Below are 13,081 nucleotides of genomic sequence, written 5' to 3'. Positions count from 1 at the left end.
GCTCTCATTTAGGGATCTTTTGTTATAAAATGGAATTAGTTTATTATCTCAGGGGGTGCATAGCATAGCAGTTTTACACAATTGTTCTTCACCTAAAACAGAGCAAACCTTTCTCAACCTTTCATAAAGGTGATCAGGGATGTATCACTGCTTAATTTATTACAGAACTATTGTAATTTAAGAATTCTCCCCCTGCAGCTTATCTTACCTCTGCCTTCCAGTTGTGGAAATTAATTGTTTGTGTGGTTGTTTTTCCTGTATGATTTATTCTTAAAAATTGCTGGCCACTGTCAACATATCAACATATTTCTTTGAAAGGTCTCTTGATAACATACCAAGCTTATGACAGTCAGTTTTTCTATGTACTCATCCTTTGCTAATCTATATTCTTTTCTTACCATAGTCATCTCATAACCAGCTTTCTCCATAGACACTTTCCCCCTTTAACATTCCAGTGTCATTTGTCTTCTTCATTTCTTAGACGCAAACCTAAAATCGCCAAGCTTCTATCTTATTTTTTCAGCTGTCGGAAATGGAAAGTGCATGCCTGAACTTCTTGGACAGTCATCATGCTCCTGTATTATCTCTACAGGATCCTTCATTATTGTTAGTTCATGGCCCTTTGTTTATTTTATTTCTCTTTCATAGAATGCTTTATCTGCTTCTCCTGAATGTTTTGGTGCTCTATGATAAGCAAACATAATATTTTCTGTTTCCTACTTCCTTGCCAATTCTTCATTGTCTCATTTGGAGGGCTTCCAAAATAGTTATTCAATGTGGAATTGCCATGCTTCATTCTCTCATTTCTTTATAGGCCACCCACATGCTGCAAGTCTTAAAGTGGGAGGCTCGCAATGGCTTTTGCAAGGTTCCTCCCCCGCTTCCCTTTTAATCCCCCAGTCTCACTCTAACTGTAAAGGTTAGGGAGGCCTGCAAAGGCTTTTGGAAGCCTCTTCCTGCTCCCCGCCTTTAATATTGGGGTGAAAGGGATTTTTGACAATAGGGCAGTCCTGCCCACCTGTCAGTCATGTGATGTCATAATGATGCCACCTGTCAAATTTGACCCACAAGGCAGATCCTAATAAGGATCTCATTGGTGAAGCCAAAAAAGATTCCCACCCCTGCTTTAGGTTGATAATCAAGTTGTGGAATGTTAGAAAGGGTGAGACCTAAGTGTTGCAAACTCTTGGGTTTGCATAATAATGTCATGAGACTTGAGTCCCATCAGGCAGGAAGCATTATCTCATCCAAATTGCTCTCCTTTCTGGTAAACAGGGCAGGGGGACCTACTGAGCTTGCCATTTATTCCTGTGGGCTCTGACATTTTGTGAGGGTTTGAAATGTGATGGCAATGGTGATGATTGTGTCTGAAACCTGATGGGGTCTGCGTGCATGCAAATACTCATCTATAAATTACATATGGGGCAGAGGATCTTAAAATGTGTACTGCAAGTATGAATTTGGATAATGTTCACCAGTTGCACACACTTGCCATAAAGTGCATGCGGCTTGTACAATAACTGGTTTATTTAAACTGGTAATGAATGCAAAACCAGATCTGCTACAGACACAAGTTTCATTGGACTGTTTCACCAGTCAAGAATACCTGTGGAATTCAGTCCTACAGAGATTTGTCTCCTTACAGTCCTCGGTCTCAGCTGTGCTATGTCGGCTTAACAGATAATTTCACTGTATATCCTTTTGCTGTACCCAGAGGTTGGCAAACTACAGCCCACGGACCAGATCCGGCCCAATTGCCCTCAACATCCGGTCCACGGACATTCTGTGAATCATGTGGATTCCTTCTTTTAAAAAGTTTCGTTAATTTTTTTTCTGCGCCACCATTTTTTTTGGGGGGGCACCATTTCCACGCACGCACACAGCGGCATCTCCTCCCTCCCTCCAGGTTTTTCCTCATCCTTTTGACCGCCCTGCATAGAGGAGGAAGGGGGCTGGGCTGAGCTGGCTGAGTGCCATTTTGGGCAGCGACTCTCCGGAGCCAGCCAGCACCTTTTGGGCCGCTCTTGCCGCCGCCGCCAGCCTCTGCCACTTGCAAGGGCAGGCACAGGAGTTGTGGTTGGCAGAGTGCAGCGCCTCTACCAACTGCAGCTCCTGTGCCTGCCCTTGCAAGTGGCAGAGGCTGGCAGCGGCGGAGGGATGAGCGGCCTGAAGCAGCCCTTTCGGGCCGCTTGTCCCTCCGCCAACAGCCTCTGCCGTTCACAAGGGCAGGCACAGGAGCCGCAGTTGGGAGAGCACAGCGCTTCTCCAGAGCCTGCCAGCCCTTGCGCCGGCAGCACCATAGGTCGGGAGGGGAGGGGCTGGGGGAGAGAGAGAAGCCCCCTCTGCTGGGTGTGTGTGCGGTCCAGCCTGCCATAAGGTCTGGGGGATGGTGAACCTGCCCCCTCCCAAAAAGGTTTGCTGACCCCTGCAGAGACTATATAGCTGGAATAGTCACAGGTTGCAAGCATGAACTCATTTCCAAATCATTTACAAGGCTATTGCAAATGTAACAGTTTTGCATGTTACATCTTTACCCTTTCCTATACTGACCCTGCTTCACTTGTGTAGTACAGTATTTTTTAAGGTAGTGGGATGAGTAGCAACTGAAGTAACCACCTGCTATGTGAACTGCCAGGATTATGTTCACATAGACAGCCTCGTTTCTGCTTAGTTCTGCAGGTGAAGAGTGACCAGAGACCTTTATGAGCTATCTGGCTAAGTAGCTATTCTACTGGGCTTATCTGAACATAAGAGTCTTTTCCAGAGTATCTGGACTGTACTCTTCAATTGTTAGCATGGCCAAAGTGGGAGGAAGTTGGTTTAATAAGCATGTTTCCTCTTGCTGGTCAGTAGGCCATTCATTCTGCAGGAAGCAATACAAAAGGTGCATTGTTCCTAAATGACTTGGACTTGCCAGTCTGTGGGAGTGAGCCTGTCTGTCTCTGTTCCCTTGGCAAAGAACATATCCTATCAAAGGCTGGCTGTTGGTGCATGCTCTAGTTTGCCTTTATGCTGTTATTTGGGAAGTAAGGCAGCAAATTAAACGTGGAAGATTTCAAAAGATCTCTTTGCCTGCTTCATGGAATTGGCGTCTCCTCTCTTTTCCTTCACTGTGCTATGACAATCCTATTCTTAAGCAGGTTCGGTAAAGCAGGAAGAGGCAGGCATCGTGATGCAGCTTTTCTAACAGCTTGTTTTGTTCTTGTTTTGCCAGAACGCTTCCCAAGACATGCATGGAAAAGATTGTTGAAAATGTCCGAAAATTTAACATCCATGCACTGCTGGTTGTTGGAGGATTTGAGGTGTGGAAAAGTTCATTGGACACTTTCAGATTTGAATGAGAAATGCCTCTCTCCTTTTCCTAAAAAGCTGGGTCAGGCATGATTGCACTGATGTTGGTACTTCAGTGTGTAGACAGACTGCAAGGCTGGAATTACCCACATTGAGCTCCAGCTCAGTTATAGAACACATGCCCCTTTAACCCCTTCCACTTCCACCTTCCCCATCCCAATTCCTCCTCCTTTCGAGCTTTCTTCCACTCATCACCTAAATAACCCTCGCATATTCCCCCTCATATCTCCAAATGCCACCTTAACCACTCCCCTGCCAGTTCCACTTGCTGCTTCTCCAATTCCTCCTTTCTCTTCCCGGCAGCCACCAAAGAACTAAAACTGTCATATACAGAAACTCTTCTTCCCCACACCAAGGCCTTCCTGTAAACCCCCCGATCATGTACTACAATGAGTTTTCCTTTTTCTCTCCCCCCCCCCCCGCCCATCATCTTTCCCCTACTCCTGCCTTTCGACCCTTGGGAAGCAGCCAATAAAAACCATGTGATGACAGACTAGGTTAAATATAGTATATAGTGAGATCTATAGAGTTAGTCTCTTTTTGGTCTCTTTTCATAGGATTGCAATTTTTTCCCCCAACAATTGCAATCCTCTTTAGTAAACATACTCTTTAAATGACTATGTATCAAAAATACCTCTGGACTGATAGATACCCAGTTTCCAAGGGTTCATTTCAAGGTCATGACTCCTACCCAGCTCAAGAGAGTTGATCAAAATTTTGATTTAAGATGCTCAGAGGTGTAAAATTTCTCTTTATATTTTACTTCTTGCAGCCCAGTGCTTAGGCTTGGGTATGTGGCTTACATTTCTGCCACTCTTGTCTTTTGCAGGCGTATGAGGGAGTACTACAATTGGTGGAAGCTCGTGGGCAGTATGATGAGCTTTGCATCATTATGTGTGTGATTCCAGCCACCATCAGCAACAACGTCCCAGGCACTGACTTCAGCCTGGGTTCTGATACAGCTGTCAATGCTGCCATGGAGGTAAGATGGTTCTATCCAGCAGCCACAGAATGCTGGGAACTAGGCATGCGGGGAGATGAATTATGTAACCTTTCTTTCATCAATGTATTTCTATTGCGTATATCAGAAATGTTGGCAAGAAAGATAGAGGAGGCAGGAGGTGGAGTAGGGGAGGAATACAGAGCACGTAAAACTACACCTGCCCCAGAATGGTAGACAGAAACTCAGCTTAACACCTGGGCAACTAAGCATCCTTTTCCTTCCTCCCCGATCTGTAGAGCTGTGACCGTATCAAGCAGTCCGCCTCGGGCACAAAAAGACGGGTGTTCATTGTGGAGACGATGGGTGGTTACTGTGGCTACTTGTCTACAGTGACTGGCATTGCAACAGGAGCTGATGCTGCCTACGTCTACGAAGATCCTTTCACCATTCATGACCTAAAGGTGTGTTGGTGGCAGAATTGCATTTGTCAAATGTGCAAAGGGCAGAGGACTGGGTGATAATTGGGGGTGGATGAGGAGGGAATATCGAAAAGAAGATGAATCCTGGTTGGGGGAAAAATTCCAAACTTCAAATCAAGGCTGATCAAGAACCTATAAATTGTTATTGATTTGTGTACTTCATTTTGCAGCCCTCCCCTTTCATAAGAACTTGCATGAAAGTGGCCTCTCAATTTTTCTCACAGGCTCGTATAAGTTCAGCACAAACAGTTGGGCCTGGTGAGCATTTAAGGTCCCCAACCCTAATCTGCTGGTTGCCATCTGATTGGATTTTATTCTGATCCTGATCTGATTTCCGGATATATTTTAATTGATTGGCTGATTTTACATTAATGTGTTATACATTTGATGTTAGCCGCTCTGAGCCTGGTTTTGGCCAGGGAGGGCGGTGTATAAATAAAAATAATAATAATAATTATTAAACAATATTTGAAAAAGCAAGACCTAAATTACATATGTAGTTCTATAAAATGCAGACATCCTCTCTTACATAAGTCATGTTCCATCTGTGAGAAGACTGAAGTGTTCCCAATGAATCCTGTAACTTATCTGGATATTGGAAGTGCAGGTGAGATGAACTGGCTGAAAGAAAGAGGAGGTATTAGGACCACGTGTGGTGGCAGTGCTCATCGTGACAACTTGTCTGTCTCCTTTTACAGGGTAAATTAAAAATGAGGCAGAATGAATTACCCCTCTGCCACCCTTTTCCGCTACAGCAAATTTTGGCTCCAGAGCCCAAGGCAGTTAGGATGGAATTCAAAGTAGCTCTGTTACATCAGACAAGCATTTTGCTTGCTTGAGGCAACAATCTCTCCTCTCCTTAGACATGCCTTATACAAGCATTTATGCTAGCAAACACCTGATCATAGAACAAAAGCAATATATCATCTGATGGTGACCACTTCTCCATTTCTGATTTTTTTTCCATTCTTGTTCTGGGGGAGCCTTTTGCCTTAGTCATCTTTGCTGGCAATGAATACACCCAAGCTATAAAATGGTTTACTTGAAGACAGCCTTCTGCAACATAGTGTCTTCCAGATATTTCTGACTACAACTCCCATCATCCCTGGTCATTGGCCAGGCTGGCTAGGGCTGATGGGAGTTGGTGTCCACCAACAACTGCAGGGCACCAGATTGGGGAAGGCTGACTTACATTGATCTCAATGGAACAAATGGGGCAACTGTTGTTCATATAAATGTGTTGCTATCAAGAACAACAGTGACCAAGATTATTTAAGCTGCTAAAACATTCTGTATCCCTCCTGGTTAACCTTTTCTTTTCAGTTACAGATAGGTAGCCGTGTTGGTCTGCCATAGTCAAAACAAAAAAAAATTCCTTCCAGTAGCACCTTAAAGACCAACTAAGTCAGTTCTTGGTATGAGCTTTCGTGTGCATGCACACTTCTTCAGATACACTGAAACAGAAGTTTCCAGACCCTTCTATATAGTGAGAAGGTGGGGAGGGGTATTACTCAGAAGGGTGGTGGGAATGGGTGATTGGCAGATAGCTGTGATGAGCCTCTTGACGACTCTTAAGGACTGCAATGGGTCTTACAGGAAAAAGCAAGGGAAATGACAAAGCCATTTTTCACCTTCTCACCCCTTGCTTTTTCCTGTAAGACCCATTGCAGTCGTTAAGAGTGGTCAAGAGGCTCATCACAGCTATCTGCCAATCACCCATTCCCACCACCCTTCTGAGTAATACCCCTCCCCACCTTCTCACTATATAGAAGGGTCTGGAAACTTCTGTTTCAGTGTATCTGAAGAAGTGTGCATGCACACGAAAGCTCATACCAAGAACTAACTTAGTTGGTCTTTAAGGTGCTACTGGAAGGAATTTTTTTCTTTTCTTTTCACTTGTTTGTTGCACTTAATGACAGTTGATTCTAACACAGTCAGGCTTGAGCAAAGCATTTATAGTCTTGTCTTATCTAATCTCATTCTCTCTGTAGCTCAGAAGTGACATTTCCTTCTTCCTTTTTCTGAAGAGCTGTTTTCTCTTAAATCAGCAAAAATTGTTCCAATGAAAACGATTGGTCTTTGTGTCTTTCCAGGCAAATGTTGAACATTTAACTGACAAAATGAAAACAGACATTCAGAGAGGCCTAGTACTGCGGTGAGTTGCGGAAAAGGCTCTGAAACGGCCGTGCTTCAGTTCTTGAAGAAGATGGAAATCTTCAGTGTCATCTGGCATTGAAATAACTTTTATCTCTGTAGCTTTTTGAATACACAATTTTATATTGAGTGTGCCAATGCTATGGCAGCAGCTCTTTTAAAAGGCTGAGACGGTAGCTGAAAAAGGCATAAAGAGATTTGGGGCTCAAAATGGGTTCATCAGGCTGTCTTTTTCAGACTGTCTCCCTCAAGAAAGGAGGGAGCAAGTGATGTGTTCAGCAGAGGGAGTGTACTATGCTGTACAATATCTGTGATAGGAACATCTGTGGCCCTCCAAATGATTCTGGACTCCCATCTCCCAGCAGTCCCAGCCAACATGGTCAATGCTCAGGGATGATGGGAGCTTGGTTTACTGCCTCTGAACTATGGGAAGCATCAGCTAATAGTGCAGGATGCCATCACCTGCTCCTGGATCACAGGGTTGGCACTGTTCTCTGTGACTCTGCTGACCCAATCCCTGGAGTATTGCCAAGACTTGCATCTCTGTAGCATGCGTGAATAGTGACTCAGCTCAAATGAAGGAATTGCAGCCTAGAAACCTCTGAAACACTGGAAAGAGATTGATGGTTTTAGAAATGTGATGAGATTGGGCTTGGCTCTCTGCCGGGATGGAGATCTGATGAATTCTACCGCAGTCCTGCGGAAAAAGGGCAGAGGAGATTCCTCAAGTGCAAGGCTAGTACAGGGGAGAGAATGGTTTTGCCAGTGCTCAGTAGCTGGCTACACTGTCACTGGTTTAGTTCTGCTTCCTTTGTATAAATTTTGTCAGCATTTGCCTGAAACCCAGTTCTCTGTGTAGTCCTGGCAGAGCAAAACTTTAAGAATATTCAATCCCGCACACTTCTTGGATCATAAAGGACTCTTCTCCAAAGCTCTTATCCCTGGTGTTGTTAACTTGTGGAAACAAACTCACTTCATTTTGATTTTTCTTTCCAAAAACTGTCTTTCCCTTGTTTTGGAATTAAGATAAAGTCTGTGTGCAGAATTCAGAACCTCAGAAAATATTTTTAAAAGCTAAAACATATATCCTGAAAAACCCAATAAAAATGCAGCGTACAATCAGGAACCAGTCACTGAAACAAGTTCAAGAATGAGTTAAGAATGAGTGACCCTGGTGTGTTTCATTGGATTTCTACCAAGAAAGCCCCACCCTTTATTCTTGTTGTGGATTAGGAGATGAAACCTGAAGCAGGGCCCTCCTTATGAAATCAGAGGGCAGAAGGTCTTGTATGGAAAAAGCCAGTGTATAAAAAACACGAGACTCCGCCACCGAGGGCTTCAGCATTTTAAATCAGTTGGGCCCATGATGCTTTCTATGCTGTATTTTCTGTGAGAGATACAGTCATACTCACTTAGTGCATCAAAGGGGAGGAGGGGCTGTAGCTCAGCAGGTAAAGCACATACATTTCATGTAAAAGTCCCTGGGTTCGATTCCCACCAGGCCTGGGAAAATGCTCCTTCCTGAAACCCTGAAGCTCCACTGCTTGTCAAGTGTCAACAGCACTGAGCTAGATGTGTTTTGACTTGGTATTATTAGGCAGCTGCCTGTGTTTTAAAGTGCCTTCTCCCTTTTGCTGTCTTCTTAGCAACGAGAAGTGCCACGAGCACTATACCACTGAGTTCCTCTACAACTTATACTCCTCCGAAGGGAAAGGAATATTTGACTGCAGGATCAACGTCCTAGGCCACCTCCAGCAGGCAAGTATTGCTACATATTGGGTAGCCACAAGGCAGTATCAGGCTAAGTCACTTCTAATGGATTAGAAGATTACTGGTGGAGAAAAGGCAGGCAGGCAGGCAGATATTAACTGGGAAAAACAGCAGAGCTTTTGTTTGAGAGTTTGTAACCGGAATACTTTTTGTCTTGCATGAAAACACTCATCAGCTACTTCTTCCATTCAGGGCAGTGGGGTACATGCCAAGGTCCTGTTTTCCAGCTTTCAGCTGACCGGGGTTTTTTGTTTAGTTTTCATTGAACTGTCTTCATTTTGCAGAAGAGGCTTGCAAAATGGCTGCTCAGTGGGATGGCCCCAGCAGAAGAACAGCTGGGCCTCCCTTGCAGCAGGAGTGGCATGACCACCCTTTGGCCTCTGCCTTCATTCCTTTTCTCTGTCTCTAGGGAGGTGCCCCAACCCCCTTTGACCGCAACTACGGCACCAAGCTGGGTGTGAAAGCTGTACTGTGGATGTCGGAGAAGTTGAAGGAAGTTTACCGCAAGGGTATGTTCAGAGAGGATCACGTTGGGAACGGAAAATTTTCACCCTGGTGTTTTGTAATAGGGAAGATCCTCAGGAAAACCTTGGCAGAATGAGGTGAACTTCTTATGCACCATGCCTCCATCTACCTGTCAACCACTTTTACGGTTGCTAATCAACCGAGGAGAGGAATTAAGGGAGTCCGGTGAAGCACCACTGCTCCTTCAGTAAGAGACAAATGCCAGGAGGCTGCTGTGCACATGTGCCTTTCCCCTTACCATGAGAGATGGTTCATTCCCTGCCAGGGTCTAGCCAGGACTGTGTAGGGTGGCACCCCAGGGAACCATTGTAATTTGAAGCATCTTGTCTGTACCTAGGAGGAGGATGCTATCCTAAAGTGAGGCCTCCTTGGTTTGCTGTGCTTGTGCTTTGAAGTTACTGAGTGCTCTGTGGGGACTGCTCACGAGGCCAGCATTTCAGTGTGTGCCCATAGTCATTGAAAACAGTATGCAACTAATTTTCTTGAGTCCTGTTGACTTCCTGGGGTTCCAGGAGCCTCTAGAGCTACTGGCTCTCTGCCGGAGACAACCAGGGTAGCCACATCCAGGCCTTCTCAAGTAATGGCAAGCCGTTTGGTTTACATCAGAATTTCTCGGCACCACACTTAAAAGTCCTCTCTGTTTCCACAGGCCGGGTATTTGCCAATTCTGCCGATTCTGCCTGTGTGATAGGCCTGAAGAGGAAGGCTGTGTCATTTAGCCCTGTGACTGAGCTCAAGAAAGTCACAGATTTTGAGTAAGTAGGCACCTCTTTTGCCATCTGAGTCACGGAATGTGAGGTTCTGGGAGCAGGGAGGACACTTCCTGCCAGTGCTTTTCATGGATAGGACTGGTGGGCAGAGCGGCTGTGAGGCGTTAACTACAGTCCTCTGAGCTCTGTTTTGTGCTTCCTTTCTAAGGGAAGTGGGAAGTGCCCAGATATTTTGGGAAATGGTGAGGTACTCTCTGTTTGCTGGCCAGCCTTGTGACTTGTTTGCCATTGGGGACATTTTCATCCCTCCTGGGAGTCAAATGTTCAGAATTTAGCATACTGAGCATCAAAGTGAGCTGTGTGAGTTCCTTGCCTGCCTCTCCCTTGATGAATTCTTACTTAAGATATGCTCCACAGCCACAGATGGGTGGAGGCTGCCTGTAAACAGGGATATGGGCGGGCCGGTCTGTTTCCAATTTGTGCCAGTTTCACATGTGTTCAGCCATATCCCCTCCCATTTCTGCATTAATCTCTTTGAGTTTTAAAAAACTTCAGGAGAAAATGTTTAGTGTTTAAATATGTATATTTGGATGTCTTTTTCCCACAACGTTGGTGAAAGCTTTTCCCGTCAAAGTACACACTTGTAATTATACCTTATTGTAAAATATGCATTTTGCTACACTTTTTGAGCCTTCTGTGTTGTTAAGTTCAGCACAGAAGCTGATCTGTACATCCATCTGGGAGGTAAAGATTGGGGTCAATTCCCGTTGCAATTTGCAAAGATTTGAATTCCCCCAACTAGGAGAGGGGAATTGACTTCACAGGTGTACAGAGCTGCTCTGTTTATTGCTAACGACATCACGCATTCCAGGGCTGAGCCCCAGCTCAGATTGAACCCTGGTGCTGAGTTCGCTTTCCCCCTCTGTTCTTGCAGGCACAGGCTCCCCAAGGAGCAGTGGTGGCTGAACCTGCGCCTTATGCTGAAGATGTTGGCCCACTACCAGATCAGCCTGACTGAATATGTGTCTGGGAAGATTGAGCATGTCACCCGCCGCACGCTCAGCATTGAAAAGGGGTTCTAGCTGCAAACTTCTCTTCTGCTCACCCCAGACTAGTTCTCCATTGTTTTTCCCTGCACACACCCACAACTCCCCCTCCTTCCTCTGGCCTTCTCATGCCTTTTGAGTGCAGTGCTGGTGCCACTGTGAGCCTGTAGGAAGGAGTGTAACTGAGGCCAGCCTGGCTGACATTGCAGAATCACTGCTGTATACTCCTCACTTCCTAAGAGGGTGAGTGTTCTTCTGTTCATGGCTCCCTCTTTGGAGCCTATTCACTCCAGGCAGCAGAGTCACTCTAGAAAGGGTCCATCCCTGTTTCCCAGGCTGCTCTTTTATTCAGACACTATTTAAAGAATCATGTACTCAATAATCAGATGGACAATGGGGATTGGTTTTAGATTCTTTCTGGGCCTGGTGCCATGGAGATTGCAGGAGTCCAGAAGGGGGTGTCCCTTAGATGGGAGTCACAGAGAATGTGAGGTCCCCAAGTGCCTCCCCAACTTGGGGAGTGCTGTAAGACAAATGATGGGTCTAGTTTGGGACCAAGAACTTCTGCCCCTATCATGTTAACATCCAGCACAAAGATCTTGTCTAGCAGAAGTATGTTGGCGGCATACTGCAAAGTAGCAGTAAACAGTGGAACAGCTCCTCTCTTCCCCTGCCCCACCTTCCCTCACTGGGGTGATGCATGCCAACCAGGACATGGCAGCATGTCTGAATGCTGGGCTGGGGTTGCCCAGTGTGTCGTGGATTTGCATGGGAAAACCCTCTTCTCCACGCTGTCTGACTGGTTTGACTGAGCCATCTTCCTGGCTAGAGCTGCGATGGTGGCACCCGTTTTGCGTACTCTTCCCAATACACTTCTGTGAACTCAGTGTCCTGTGTTGCCTGTATTTGTCTGTGCCACAGCTTTGTGACTTCTAGAAATACATTAAAAGAAATCAATGAACCAAGCCTGTGTGTGTGTTTTCAGTTTGATTCTCTTTCCTGTTTGGGGAAACTGTCTCTGACCTCACAGCATGGGATGGGCTAACAGGAATGATGCGGTCCTGTGCTGGAATACTAGCCTTATGCACCCTAAGTTCTCTATCAGGGGAGAAGTTGTAACATGAGGAAGGAGGGACAGGAAAGGTGATGGATCTTCTGCCTCTAGTCTCCTCACAATGAAGACATAAGAACATGGAAAACTTTCTTATACTAGATCACAGCTTGTCCCTCAAACATTGTCTGCTCTGGCTGGCAACAGCTTTCCAGGGTCTCAGACAGATCCAGTCAGATGTCAAGAACTGAACCTGGGACCTGCTAAACCTGTGCCCTCAGCTATGTACTCTTCCACTAAGCCATGGCCCATCCCTGATAAGAATAGCTTGTCAGGAATGTCAGCCTAGAACCTCACACGTGTGGCGCCATGGGTCAGTGTGTCTGGCTGTTAACCAGAAGGTTGGTGGTTTGAGCCCACCCAGGGATGGCTTGTGGACAGGATTCCTGCATTGCATGGGGTTGGGCTAGATGACCCTGGAGATCCCTTCCAACGCTTCAGTTCTGTGTTTCTTTGAAATGAGAATCATACCCCTAGACCAAGAAACCTGTTATTTTCTAAACCTTTTCCTTATTCCATGCCACTCTTGGAATGCTTTCTTCCACTACTTCCAGAATTAGAAGACATTTAGGATCAAATATCAGTAGATGGGTTGTGTCTTACATTACACAGAGGTAGAATCTTATACCTTTCTCGGTGCCTGGCTCAGAGTGCCTGGCTGTTTTAACACCCACATCTTCAGGAAGAGCATGACAGGTTCTGGACATAAATCCCAGTGAGATTACAATGCAGCGTACTCATAGCACACCATGTTGGGACAATTAATCAGCCAACTCAGTTGCACTTTCCCTAGGACTACTCAGATGACTAGGCCCTGGACTATGCAAAAAGGAAATTGTTAGTCATTCCTAATTATTTAGTACAGGTTGGATTTTTTTTGGGGGGGGCGGTCCATAGGACTCAAGGTAGTGTTCTATGTTGAGCCCACATAGGAACAAGAAGTTCATCAAAAGGAATGTACGATAAGCCCAGCACAGCACCCAAGGATGTAC

At 45.5% G+C, this 13,081-nt stretch overlaps 1 protein-coding gene and 1 long non-coding RNA gene across 7 annotated transcripts in view; one reads left to right on the top strand and one right to left on the bottom strand.

Annotated features, from left to right (window-relative positions):
• Positions 1-11,943, top strand: part of PFKL (phosphofructokinase, liver type) — a 48,109-nt gene extending 36,166 nt beyond the window's left edge. For 3 of the 6 annotated variants that reach the window (XM_083741817.1, XM_083741822.1, XM_083741820.1), the window contains exons 15-22: positions 3,215-3,302; positions 4,181-4,333; positions 4,591-4,755; positions 6,867-6,928; positions 8,574-8,685; positions 9,107-9,206; positions 9,872-9,977; positions 10,867-11,943. In XM_083741817.1, the coding sequence (XP_083597943.1) occupies positions 3,215-3,302; positions 4,181-4,333; positions 4,591-4,755; positions 6,867-6,928; positions 8,574-8,685; positions 9,107-9,206; positions 9,872-9,977; positions 10,867-11,014 (934 nt within the window). In that variant the 3' untranslated portion in view covers positions 11,015-11,943. Of the gene's footprint in view, positions 1-3,214; positions 3,303-4,180; positions 4,334-4,590; positions 4,756-6,866; positions 6,929-8,573; positions 8,690-9,106; positions 9,207-9,871; positions 9,978-10,866 lie in introns of all 6 variants that reach the window. The other 3 variants (XM_083741818.1, XM_083741821.1, XM_083741819.1) reach the window with 1 other exon arrangement.
• The window catches only part of LOC310846029, a 128,198-nt gene that overhangs the window by 100,011 nt on the left and 15,106 nt on the right, over positions 1-13,081 (bottom strand). The gene's annotated exons all lie outside the window — the stretch shown is intronic.

Source organism: Podarcis gaigeae, assembly GCF_964106915.1.
Source record: "Podarcis gaigeae genome assembly, chromosome: 5".
NCBI lineage: Eukaryota > Metazoa > Chordata > Lepidosauria > Squamata > Lacertidae > Podarcis > Podarcis gaigeae.
The sequence above is the reverse complement of the archived record's forward strand: the minus strand, read 5'-3'. Positions and strand labels throughout refer to the sequence as shown.